General features: G+C 37.8%; 1 protein-coding gene across 1 annotated transcript in view; it reads left to right on the forward strand.

Moving 5' to 3' along the window:
* The window catches only part of FSIP1 (fibrous sheath interacting protein 1), an 86963-nt gene that overhangs the window by 72262 nt on the left and 870 nt on the right, over positions 1-13831 (forward strand). The window contains exon 11 of the mRNA XM_009931817.2: positions 10252-10798. Within this exon, the coding sequence (XP_009930119.2) occupies positions 10252-10798 (547 nt within the window). The remainder of the gene's footprint in view (positions 1-10251; positions 10799-13831) is intronic.

Raw genomic sequence — 13831 nt, forward strand, 5'->3', positions numbered from 1 at the left:
GGACAGTATTGTTCATAACATTCTCCTAAAGGCTTTTGGGTTTTGAATGGAAAAGGAAGAGTCAGATACAGGTATCTCATTTCAAAATACCCTTCCATTCTTTAGAAAAGAAAAAGATACTTCATTATTCTGTTTCTTTTTTAAAAATGTTTTTTCAACACTCCATAAAATAGATGCCCACATTGAAAAGCATAGCTGCAGCGTGACGTTCCCTACAGAAACTTTGCATTTGGCCTGTAGCAACAAGCTCCACCAAACAGAAAAAGGAACTAAAATTCTTTATTAATTCTTTCTCTGACCTGTCATAAGCGGAAACTGAGACATAACAAAACCATCCTTACTCTTACTCGTTTATCTATACTCATGTCCAGTGATTTTTCTCTGAAAGGCAATGACAGTTTCATAGATTTTTAGATGGGATGTTCCTTAGTGAGTGTAATTATTCATGCCGTGAATTGAAAGGGTCAGAAACATTTCATGAGAAGTAAATGGGAACTTGATTTTTTTCTTTTTTTAGGAGACTTAATAGTCCTGCCATTGTGAGGTAGGATTCTGTATTTGCAATTCACATAACTACAAATATTGCCAGCTTCCCTTTCCCACAAGTTGTGGGTTTTTTGGTACTGTTAAAGCTCGAGATTTTTGCAGTGCCATAATTGCACTAGAATCTTTGCTCCTATTAAAAAAGACACAAAAATCTAACATTAGAAGATCAAAACAAGAAAAAATTACAGTTTCAGATATACTAGACGTGGTATTTTTGGAGGGGTGTCCTGGCTCTCAGTATTTGAGTGCTTGCATTTGCCAGAGCATGGCAACACAGTACATGCTCATTTATTGAGTTTATGGGATGAACTACAACAAGAAGGCAATGAAAGCTAAGCCAGTGTGATACATTAAGGGTCTTTTTATTTAAAGCTAGGTGTCTTTACAATCCCATACTTCAACATGTTTCTCAGAAACAAGTTTCTGAACAGTAGTGCCATATATCTTTTTCTAATCATCTGTGATTTACCAAATTTTGTTGGAATATTGATCTCTGCTTCTTCCTGTTTATTCTCTTTTTGCCTGGTATCCTTTGAATTGTATTGTTAGCAAGGCTTCAGTTTTAAAACAGTAATTTTTAAGCAAAATTCTGAGTGTTCTTTTCTTTAGATTTTAGCTGGCTTGAATTAGAGTCTGAGCTGCTGGTGTCTCTCTGCTATCTGTGAGGACCTTGGGGAACTACAGTTAATGTTAGCTCTTGGCTGAGGCTCTTGATTTAAGTGGCATCAATGTGAGACAGAGAGAGGAGTACTATCATCTGTATTTAATGCAACGTCAAAAAGTCTGTAAGAAACCCACATTTATAAAAGTGTCTTGTTATTCTGCATGCAGCAGAACTTTCTTCATATCATATTTCTGCTAGTGGGAGAGAATATTTCCATCTCTGTGTGGTGGATTGACCCTGGCTGGACGCCAGGTGTCCACCAAAGCTGCTCTGTCACTGCCCTTCACAACTGGACAGGGGACAGAAAATGTAATGAAAGGCTTGCGAGTTGATAGGACAAGGACAGATCACTCACCAGACAGACTCGACTTGGGGAAAAAAGTAATCTAATTAATTACCAATCAAATCAGAGTAGGATAATAAGAAATAAAACCAAATCTTAAAAACACCTTTGCCTTACCCCTTCCTTCTTCCTGGGCTTAACTTTACTCCTGAATTCTCTATCTCCTCCCTCCGAGCGGCACAGGGGGACGGGAATGGGGGCTGCAGTCAGTTCATCACACGTCACAGAATCACAGAATGGTAGGGGTTGGAAGGGACCTCTGTGGGTCATCTAGTCCAACCCTCCTGCCGAAGCATGGTCACCTACAGCAGGCTGCACAGGACCTTGTCCAGGCGGGTCTTGAATATCTCTGGAGAAGGAGACTCCACAACCTCCCTGGGCAGTCTGTTGCAGTGCTCCGTCACCCTCAGAGGGAAGAAGTTCTTCCTCATGTTCAGATGGAACTTCCTCTGCTTCAGTTTGTGCCCATTGCCCCTTGTCCTGTCGCTGGGCACCACTGAAAAGAGTTTGGCCCCATCCTCCTGACACCCACCCTTGAGATATTTGTAAGCATTTATTAGGTCCCCTCTCAGCCTTCTCTTCTTCAGGCTGAACAAGCCCAGCTCCCTCAGCCTCTCCTCATAGGAGAGATGCTCCAGTCCCCTCACCATCCTTGTAGCCCTCCTACGTCGTCTCTGCTGCTCCTTCCTCTTCACACTCTACCCCTGCCCCAGCGTGGGGTCCCTCCCATGGGACAGAGTTCTCCACAAACTGCTCCAACACGGGTCCTTCCCATGAAGTGCAGTCCTTCAGGAATGGGCTGCTCCAGCGGGGTCCCCCATGGGGGGACAAGTGTTGTCAACAAACCTGCTCCCGCGTGGGCTCCCCTCCCCATGGATCCACAGGTCTTGCCAGGAGCCTGCTCCAGTATGGACTCTCCACAGGGTCACAGTCTCCTTCGGGCATCCCCTTGCTCCCATGTGGGGTCCTGCCCGGGCTGCAGGTGGAGATCTGCTCCACCGTGGACCTCCATGGGCTGCAGGGGGACAGCCTGCCTCACCATGGTCTTCTCCATAGGCTGCAGGGGAATCTCTGCTCCAGCGCCTGGAGCACCTTCTTCCACTCCTTCTTCACTGACCTTGGTGTCAGTAGGGTTGTTGCTTTCACATCATCTCAATCCTCTCTCCAGCTGCAGTTTCTGTTGTGCACCAACTTTTTCCCCTGATGAACTATGTTATCCCAGAGGCACTACCACCGTTACTGGTGGGCTCAGCCTTGGCCAGCAGCGGGTCCATCTTGGAGCCGTCTGGCACTGGTGCCATGGGACATAGGGGAAGCTTCCAGCAGCTTCTCACAGAAGCTCCCCCCTGTAGCCCCCTGCTACCAAAACCTTGCCATGCAAACCAAATACACTCCAAAATGAATATCACAGGTTGGGTTTACTGTATATGTATATATGTTATATGGAAAAGTCATTATTCAGAGGTGCCTGTTGCTGATTGATACATAGGGCTAATTAGGAAGAGTCACTTTAAAAGAGATCCCTAAAGAATGTCAGGAATTATGGTCTGAACTTCTAGAATACACGAACTGTTATTTTGTTGGTTTTTTAAGCTTCTGTCTGTAGTTGCTTTTGATGAGTCTTTATGGCTTGCTGCTGCTTGGGCCAGTCCGTCTTGTTTTTAGTGAGACTGAACTGCACCTAACTACGTAGGTCATCTAGATCATGTGTTTGTGGCTTCCCTATTTTCCTTCTTATTGGATGGAGGCCTTTTGCTAGTTTTATTGGTGTTTCAATGCTTGTGGTGAAGTTTCTAATGTTATGAAGAAACAAATCTACATGCCTTTAGTTTTATTGCTATTTATATTTTCTGTTCCCTGAATAGATCATAGACCTGTAAGTACTCTTAAAATCTCAAGATTTGTTGCAAAGTTTTAAAATTGCTATAATAAGATACTGTGGTACCATTATGCTACACTGTATCTATTTCTTGGGGAAAAATAAAAGCCAACATGACCAAAAAAAGAAAAATAAATGGGTTTTTGTAACAGAAAGCAGCTGCAACCACATCAAGGCATTTTTGTCTACTCTGCTGGCTTTGCTGAAAATTAAAGCCACACTTAATAATATTCAAGGAAGATATTTCTATGGAATGAAATCTGTTAAATGCATAATAACAAACCGTTAAAAACACAAAACGGGATGTTTAGGAAATTGTTTTTGAATGCTAAATAGCCTAGATTGCAGAAGTTCTGCTTCTTCAGTAGGGGCTAGAAAATGAAAGTCTTATTCAGAATGATGAATTCTAAATACTATTTTAGGAATTTGTGTCTTATATTTTTGCACACATTCTGTGTGTTTGATTAAAAACAGCTTGCTTTGTAACCTAAGGATACTTGAAAGCGTATGAAATCAAGTGCTCTAAAAACAGGGAGCTATCCACTTGTTGAGAAAGATTTTAGAAATATGAGAAAAAATTATGCCGTGACTAATACCTAGTACAATGCTTAATTTTTTCTATCTATAAATGCAGTAGATGAGATGAGCTAAACATTGAACTAATTTGAACTTAGAAGAGCTGAATTCTTGCAAAACATCTGTTGACAACCTTGGAGTAGATGGATTTTAAATTCAAAGTGATTTAAATCAGAGACTTTTACCATAGTTTAGTATTTAAATCAAGGGAGTGTTACATCATGATTTATGCAGCTTTAAAAATTCTTAAATTTTTAGATTATTTTTTTCTAAAGAATGGTTGACTCTTAGTGTTTAGTGACTACTAGGATGTTTTGATTTTCAATTAAATGTGCCCATTACATTGAGTCAGTACTTCTTTTCCCTAGCCAGGAAAATATACTCTATGCGCATTTAATTGCACAGTTTAATGTATGTTTACTTAGAATTGTAGTTTTTACCTTCAGTTCTGTTAAATGTACTGAATAAAATTTCTTCCTTTGCTGATTCCTGCTTACTAGAAATTTGTGCCTTGCTGCTTATGATGGAAACTGGAGTACAAATTCAGTAGTGAGGCAACAGTGTTTAAAAACTCTTAAAACTTAACTAATGAAATTTTTTATTATACAGTATATACAAAAGTCAAATATGCTATACAATTACAGCAGGATTTTAATCTTGGGACAAGAAGTACCAGATCACTCCAAACACTGGTTGCAGTTAGGGAGGAGAATAGGATAACATTATGAAATTTTACGATATGTCTTGGACAAAATCAGATTTCATTATGATGTTGGAAATGTTTAAAAAAACCCCCCACAAACCCTGTCTAAAGCTACTTGCTTTGGTGTTAAAAGGAAGTATTACCTGCAGTTAGTGGATTGATCATATTGCTTGAAAAGTCTCCGTGATTTTAGAATCCTAGATCTCTTCTTGCATTTGTTTTTATTCGTCATCAGAAGATCAAAACTTGTTGCTTGCTCTTCCAACTCCTGTTTGGTTTCTTGAATTCAGATGAAACAGGATTGAACTAAAGAAAACAGAGTAAATTCAAATGAAATATCTCTTAGTACCTCTGAAAGAGACTATAAGTATCGAAATTTGGCTTATCAACTCATTTAACTCGGCAGACTCAGCTGCTTAAGTAGTAACAATGCCCAGCCACTAGTAAAACACTTTTTATAACTTGTTTTTATTTGCATATATTTTTTATTTAATGTACAATAGTTTATGTTTTAGGAAAGTCAGACTTTGACAGATTTAGAGATAGTTTCACACTCACTGGTATTTTAGGAATGATTAGTTAAATAGGAAAAATATCTCTAATTAAATTTAAAATAATTTCTAGTACACTTTATTTGCTTTTGTATTTAGGTATTATATACAATATATTCAGAATTTCCTTTGATGTTCCTTTGTCAACCATTTGCTTTGTTGTGTAAAACCTACTATTCATAAGTTAATTGGATAATAAAATATAGGAGTTTTTGTAACAGCTTTACCGTTTCGTAACAGTAAATCAAAACTCACTTATACATCATGTTATAAAACAAAGCTAAGTCTTATGCTGTATTAGCTCCTAAAATGGCAGAAAAAGCCAATGTGCAAATACAGATTTTAATGACTTTTATTTGATATTTTAACTGTTTAGGTTTGAATCCAATACTCTGTAGGGTCTAAGGTTTACAAATACCATATGTGGTTCAGTTAATGAAAATGGAGTTTCAAAGTCATAATCTTCCTCTAATGCATGTATAGGCAATTGAGAAAAACAATTATGTAATCTTAAATTACTTTAAAATTATTAACTTTTTTATTAATAAACATGTCTGATAGGAATGTTAGAAACTTTAAACCTGTGTGACATTCTCAAATTTTGTTTCCTAAAGTTAACCTTCTTAAAACCTTGTTGAGGACATACAAATTTAGATTTTGGTGTCCGTGAGTGAGAACATCATTGCTAATAGGCAGGCACCTCGAAAATGTTATACAAGCTGTAGATCAAAAGCTACCATGAAATGAAGCTAAAATTGAAAGTATGCTTCAGAAAATGAAGGTTAAAAAGTACAACTTGCAGCAATTCAGAAAGAAAGCTTTTTTAATCTTTTAAAATTATAAAATTATTTCCATATGCTTCCAAGAAGAAATTCACACAGCCACGACAGCCTCTCTGTTATATCCTAGTGTAGTACCATGCAGACTCTGCAGCTGCGAGTAATGTAGTTTAGTGTCTATGGTATCAAATGAGAAGAAAATTATTGTAAAAGGTATTTTAGCTTCCTTTTTTTTTCTACTTCTGTCACCTCTGGCAACCAGTTGCTTTCTCTTTCTAATCTCTACAGGGTGTGGCACAGCTGATAAAGCACAGCTTTTCGTTATTTGCACATTCGAACCACAAGCATTTGACTGGATCTTTTTGAGAAAGATAAAATAAAAACAAGTGTTATGCCTCTTTATAATGACTAAAATATGCATGTTTAAATTAGTTTTGCCTGCAGGAACTTGTCATAATTATTTTTACTTGTATAACCTGTAGGCTATCTTAAAAATCAAAAAGAAATGAACTGCTGCAATTACCGTGTCTCTTCTTCACAATTTTTCCTTCCTTTGCTGCTCTAAATAAAAGCAAAATTGTATAAACTTGTGTCCCATTTTGATTTCCGTTAAGATTTCTCTTTGTCAGAGAAAGAGGAAAAAATCCTCTAGGGTTTTTTATTTCCAGTTTTTTAATGAAGTTCGTTTTCTCTTCTGAAATTTTATACCGTTTAAAAATTATCTTTTTAAATGGAGATTTTATGTGATTCCATGAGGCTGATAGTGGCTTTGATGTTGTGGTTCTGAGGGCTCATGATGTTACAAGTTGAATTTTCTTTTCAGACAGTGATGTTACCAGATGCCTGCTAATCTCCTCTTCTTTTTTTCTGGTGCTCCTGTTTTCTTGCCTAGATACTTCTGTCTTTTCTGGTTTTTGGCTCGCAGCAGCTACAGAAAATTGACTACCAGACCTTTTCATTCTGCCCTGACACAAAACAGAAACAGTGGAACAAGTAAGAGGAGGGAAAATGTAACTAACAAACAGAAGGAAACACAGCAAAAGGAGAAGAGCAAAAGCAGGAGATTTTCTTTATGGCTCAGGGATCCTGTTCATTCTTAAAGATTTGTCTTTCATGAAGCAGTTCAGAAGGCCCCAAACCCACCCAAACTAGACATATGCACAGGACCACTAGATGGTGAATCATGATTGTAGCACGAGGAGCTCTTGATTTCTGAATTCATTATTCAGCTTCCAGTCTTAATTTTTAACAGCAGCAAATCAATACACATTACTGTCCTCTCCAGAAGCATGCTCACTGAGTTCTAAGCATGTTTTTGATCCGCTCTGGTTACATTTTCTCTCATTACATTCTGAAATAACCCTTCTGAAATAGCCTTATAGAGGAAATACTAAATTTTTTTCTTTTAAATTCGTTAAGCTCTTTCTCATCACTTAGTGTTTTTAACAAGCAAGCACTAAAAGCCATGACATGAAGTGCTGGACACTGAATTTCTTTGTAACAGTGGATGTATGGGTCTCTGTACTGGGTCTGGCTGGGATGGAGTTAATTTTATTCATAACAGCTGGTATGGTGCTGTGTTTTGGATTTGTGACCAGAACAATGCTGATAACACACCGATGTTTTAGCTTTTGCTAAACAGCAGTTGCACAGCGTCAAGGCCTGCTCTGTTTCTCACTCTGCACTCCCAGTGAATAGACTGGGGATGTGCAACAGGCTGGGAGGGGGCACAATGAGGCAGAGGACACGAACTAACCAAAGAGAGATTCCATGCCATAGAACATCGTGCATAGCAATAAAAAGGGGAAAAGAGGGCGTTCTAGAAAGTTACCCATCTTTTGCTCAGGAACTGGTTGGACATTTGTATACCCATGGGAGATGGTGAATGATTTGCCCTTTGCATCACTTGTTTTGTTTTCTTTCTCTCCTCTTTCCCTTCTCCTTTGCTTATTAAACAATTTTTCTCTCGATCCACAAATTTTATTGCTTTTACTCTTCCTTTCCTCTTCCCCTGTCCCACTGGGGCAGGGGGCAGGGAGTGAGCAAGCAGCTGTGTGGTGCTTAGCTGCCTACTGGGGTTAACCCACAACAGCCTCATCAGGACATATTCCCATAATTTCAGTTAGTTTACAAGTTATGGACACCAATCCTGACTTCTGTGGTGCAAAAGAACTTTGGGCTTTTAGCATTTCTGGAAGTTGTAAGAAGCTGTTCCACAATGACATGATGTGTCTGTTTCTGTGTGCAGCATATTAATAATATTCCACAGTAGCACTAACCAGTACTGTTCAGAGACAGTGCAGGTTGCTTTGGTGTGATGCATAAAGGTGAGACCTTGGAGTTAATGGTGCATGTTGAGTTGAGTAGTGTGGAGATACAAGGTTTGCCTTTTCAAAGCAGAATAGAGCTGTTGGAGAAACTATTACGAAGTCAGGATACAACTAAAACTTACAAAACCTTCCTGTGCTGCTCTGTCAAAACTCTAAATGTTATCTCAATAGATCACTGTACTCTTAAAACAGAGTCTTTTTATCAGGAAGGGTGCAGTTACTTTAGAATTGGCTGTTGCAGTCCCACCCATCAGTAAAAATATAAGTAAATTAGAGCATCAGAGTAAACTATTTCAAGCTATAGTAGCAGTTACTGATATTTGAACATGTAAATACGGAACAGTGACTGAAAGTAACCTAAAATGTCTTTCTCGTTCACTTTGTGGTGTCACCTTGTAATAGTCACAACAAGTTTTACAAAGGAATATGATTTCCTGACTGACTCCAAACTGCCCCCATTCATGAACAAGAATAATCAGTTTTCAGGCATAATCCATACACCACGTGCTACTCAGACTGCCATCTCATCAGGTCATATACATCAAACAGGGTCATGTCACACCTGTAGTTGGATAAGAGACCTTCAGGAGAAAAATAAATCAGCTAGATGTCTGATATTTATCTTTCCTCTGAAATGACAGTAGCCCCATGCTCTAGCACAGAGTAGAGTAAATTCTGTGTAGTAGTCATTACATAGTAAATAAAATTGTTGTTTCACATAAACCACTGCAGCCTTAAGGAGTTCATCAAATTGTCAACTGATCCTTTGTCTCTTGGACATTGGGTAAACCCGAGATTTTGACTGTAGAAAGCATCTTTTTCCATTAAATGTTGCATAGTATCTATAACATTTATAATATATGTTATTATATCTTCTGTATCTCATTTTTAATGGGAAATGTCTTATACATATCTAAAATATGTCTTGTACTTTTCATTATAATCTTTAAATTGTCAGGGAGTATTGTGCTTCTGTATTACCAAGGAGCATTAAAGACTGTAAGGGCTAGAAGTAACTCCCCATTGCAGACCTCTCTAAGGAAAATGTCCTTTGCTATTCATCACCATTACCAGATAATATCAGTCATTATCTTTAGTATCAAATTTCAAGAAATGTCCAGTAAAGGGAAACCTGTGTGATAAAAATGATGGGAGTGTACCACTGTCTGAATAAGAAATTGCCTGAAAAGATACATCTGTGAGCTATCCAAGCACTGACGTCTCACAGAAAGCAGTAAAACTGTCATACAGAAGATGGGGCTTTCTTTTGTCACATACCATGGGACATACTTGACATGGTAGGTCCTGTAGATGAATAACTGATATGCTTTTTGTCACTTGATTGAGAGGCTATGTTGCTTTTCTACAGTGAGCGGCTGGTGATACTGCAGTCAGTATGTGACAATCTTTGTGGGCTGGTGCTGTCCAAACCAATTTTTGACCCCAGTTGCATTGCCCCAGCAGCTGAAAGTCTTTTAGCAATGTCCTGGTTTGCTTTCAGTAAATAAAACCTTAAAGTGTGTGTGTGTCTGTAGGTATACACAACAAAGCAAGATATATGAAAAAGTACATGCATTAGTAAGTAATTAAAAAGCTGTGATATCTAGGGGAAGACTAAGCAAAATCAAAGGCCTCTCAGTGCCTTGTGGACATCAGGCTTCTTTCCTAACTTTTGGCATCTAATCTATCTAGAACCTAGTGAAGATATTGCATAAATGATATAATTATGTAAATGTATATTTAATTTCCGTTTGAATTGAAAAACATTGATAATCAGTTTAAGAGTTCTGCCAGTGCTTTTGTATCTTTCAAACTGTTTTATGGTACTGCTTTTCATTAATTATATTTTGACAGAAGAAATTCTTGCCCTTTTTTTTCAGACTGAAGAACAAATGGGCCTCTCTGAACAGCAGCTTAAGACCCTTCTGGAGGAATGTATGCAGCCTCAGAGAACAATAAGCAACGTTACCATGCCAAAGTCTCAGGAATCTCTTTCTTGTGGATTAAGTCCCCCTTGTTACACAAGTCAAGACTCCACTCTTCACTCCACATCTACTCTTTCCAAAATGTTAGTTGAAGGCCATATTGTAGGGATGTTAAAGGCTCAGGAAAAGGCTGGACTCGCAGACAAAAGCCTATGTGTTAATGCAGAAAGTGAAATCCCTGGCTACTATATCAGCAAAGCATTGGCTGATGGTCACTTATCAAAGGATTCACTGGCCCAGACAGAGGAACCTGATGACCTAGAAGGTTTACAGAAGATGGGAGATAAGAGTATTACTGAAGGTTACTTTATGTCAAGAGCACTCAACACAAAAAGCTTGAAGAAACCTTCTTTCTTGGGTGAACCATTATATTGCATCAGCATGAACAATGAGCCATCCACAGAGGCTGACATTCTCAGCATACCACTGCAAACCAAAGGAGGTGAGACTATTAACATCCCTTTAGAATAGGCTTTTGATTATGATGAAAAAAACCAAGCAGGTTCTCACCAAAGGTATGCACCAATACACAATGATTATTATGATGGGGCAAAGATGTGCTTTTATAAAACATAAAACTTTGCCAGAAATAATACACACAAAATAACATGATGTTTATTACAGTTCTTGCCCTGGCATAATTGACTGTAAGACTAGGACTTTTCTGAAATATAACATTGATGTTGATTAATTCTGTTAACTGGAAAACAGTGTTGACAACACATGTGGATTATCTTTTTGGTAGTAGAAGGTCATGTTCTCTGCTCTGTGGAGCGCAGATATTCTCCCAGCAGTTGGTATAACAATTCATACAAATATCCAAGTGTTTCTTGAATGCTTTTCATAGGGTATACTTGGTAGTATAGAAACAAACATGATCTAGCTATATTAAAAATAATAAATTGTTGTCAGGGAGTTCAAATTTACACATAGAAGATAACAAAATGAGTAAATACTGCATAATTTCTATAAATTACTTTTAGTTCTGTCAAATAATAGACTTTAACCAGCAAAAAATTAAATTTGCCCTGTCTGGTATTATAAAAGGATTTTGGAAATGTCTCTATTTTTTATGCCTTTACTTAAATGCAATTGTATAGTGATGATGTAATCTAAACATACTTTTAGATGTTTAGCCTAAGACCACTTCTCTTTCTGGAAAGCAAACTGTTCAAACAAGCCAGATTTTAGGCAGGTACACCTACATCTTTAATTTCTTTCATAAAAGTTGTGACAGTACAAAGTTGTTTGTGATTATATTGCTATAGTTTAATTCTATGAGAGATCAATGTATTTTGCTAAGCTTGTCAGGATAGATCTTTATTGTAGTGGTAATCTATTCTGAATTTGGAGAAATGTTTCTTTCACATTTGTTGATAATTCAGACGAACATCCTAATGCCTCTTTACAATGTTATTATTTCTTATTTCTGATCACAACTGTTTCTTTCATTGTTCATACTTAACCTTTCTACAGTGAAGGGAATGTTGATATTTTTTTAAAATGACTCCACGTGTCTGAGAGCTAGAAGGCTCGTTATTGATGTTTTTACACTGCCAGACAAACTTGGTATCCAGACCCACCTGCCATATTTGCCCATTATGAGATTTGGCCCATAGCTGCAATAGGAAGAAAATTAAAATACAATAGCTGTAGAAAAGATTGGGGTTTGGGGTTCTTTTTTGGTAGCCTAGTTTTCAGCTAACTTCACATTCCAGCTTTGCTCTTCACGTAGATGCAAGCATCAGAAGAGTGGAGCAAGGGAAGGAGGCAGTGGTCTGCCCCAGAGGAGAGCGGGGTGGCAGTGGTGGTGATGGGGAACACCACAGAGAACCAACACTGCCAGGGCAACCTGATTTCATGCAGGATTTACATGACTACATACTACACCACCAGACTTCTTCAGCAACTGACAGTGAGAAAAACTCCAGTTTGACTTGCTGCCTTCACATGAATTAAAGTTCTCCTTTAATCTGAACAGATGCAGTGTAGTCAGAGTCAAGTGTGACTCAGCCCCAACTACCATTTCTCTTTATTGGTGTATTTTCAGATGGGATGTGTTAAATTAAGCAAAATGCCATGCACTGTAGCCACTACGTAGTGAAGTGAGCAGGTAACTGTTTATACCTGTTGTGGCAGACATAGTCATTATGAGGTAATTTTATTACACAAGAGAGGAAGGAGGTTTCAGCTGTGAAGTAAATTTCCGTATGGGACATCTCATGGTAAAAGTCTTTAAAGTGAATATGTTAACTTTTATCAGATAATAATTTAAATATCTTTGAGTCATAATTATGTGTTGTGTCAGAGCAATGCAAAGGGGTGTTTCAATTATCTGTTCTCAGTAGTAGCTGAGTAGTGTTCAACCATATAGATGTCAAATCTGTATGGTTAATAAACATCTTGGGTTTATGGTCATTTTGCCTACCAAATATTTTTATGGGGGGGGGGGAAGTGTTCTAAATTTTCTGAGCCTTTAAATCTTCATTTTTACTAAAAACCTGAAAACAAAACCAAGGATATAATCACAGATACCGTAACCTCATCAGGCTTTGAGTCTTTGTATCAGTGTCTAATTTTTAAAAATGGTATGAGCAGATAATCTTTAGGCACAATAAAAGTAAGCACAAAATAAAACCTACTTCAGAGGTTTGTAACTGTTTTTACCTTAGTGCTAAATATTTTGCAGTTATCCATAAGCTTAAGTTTAAACCGACAGCAATCCATTCTTGTTATTTTTGTCAACGTGCTGCTTATGAGAAAGTGTACAGCATAAACCAGAAAACCCCAATACCTTTCTGTGGAAGTAATTTGCTTACTGCAAAGGTGACTCACTTCCATGGCTGTAAGCAAAAGGTGGTGATGTTTATCGAATTTGTAAAGTTGCCTAATGTATTCTATAGATAAGCTTGTTGTTAGTTCAGACATGATTAGATGTGCTAATTGTATGGAGGAATGGAGATCCCAGTGGAGTCCAGTTTAAGGCAAATACATCTAAAGATGAACATGTGAGAAATGTCAGGTGTTATTTTTATTTTCAAGAGGCATTTACATAGTTGAGCTTCGTTATGGTCTTAATTATAAAGGACATTTAAACATGTATGCATAATCTGCTGTAAATAGTTCGTTTTTCTGGCCTGTTACATGTGGTTTAAACTCCGCGCAGTGCTGTGTAAGCAAACAAAACTGTTCAACTGCTTTAGCAGAATTTCGGTTTTGCAGTCATTGTGGTGCTGCAGTCTGTGATATAGATTTACTGCAATAAATTAAATTATATATATTTTAAGAAAATCATAGTTATTAACATAATTCATAGATATACATTTGTGTGTTGCTGAGTTTCAGCATCCGTGAAAGGATGGGAACGACTCTCACACGCATTGATAGGATGCACAGTCGGATTATTTATTATCCCACTTGTGTGGTTATATACATTTACCATATCTGCACATGTGATCACACTTATTCGGATAGG

Source organism: Opisthocomus hoazin, chromosome 7 (genome assembly GCF_030867145.1).
Source record: "Opisthocomus hoazin isolate bOpiHoa1 chromosome 7, bOpiHoa1.hap1, whole genome shotgun sequence".
In the NCBI taxonomy this organism is placed as follows: domain Eukaryota; kingdom Metazoa; phylum Chordata; class Aves; order Opisthocomiformes; family Opisthocomidae; genus Opisthocomus; species Opisthocomus hoazin.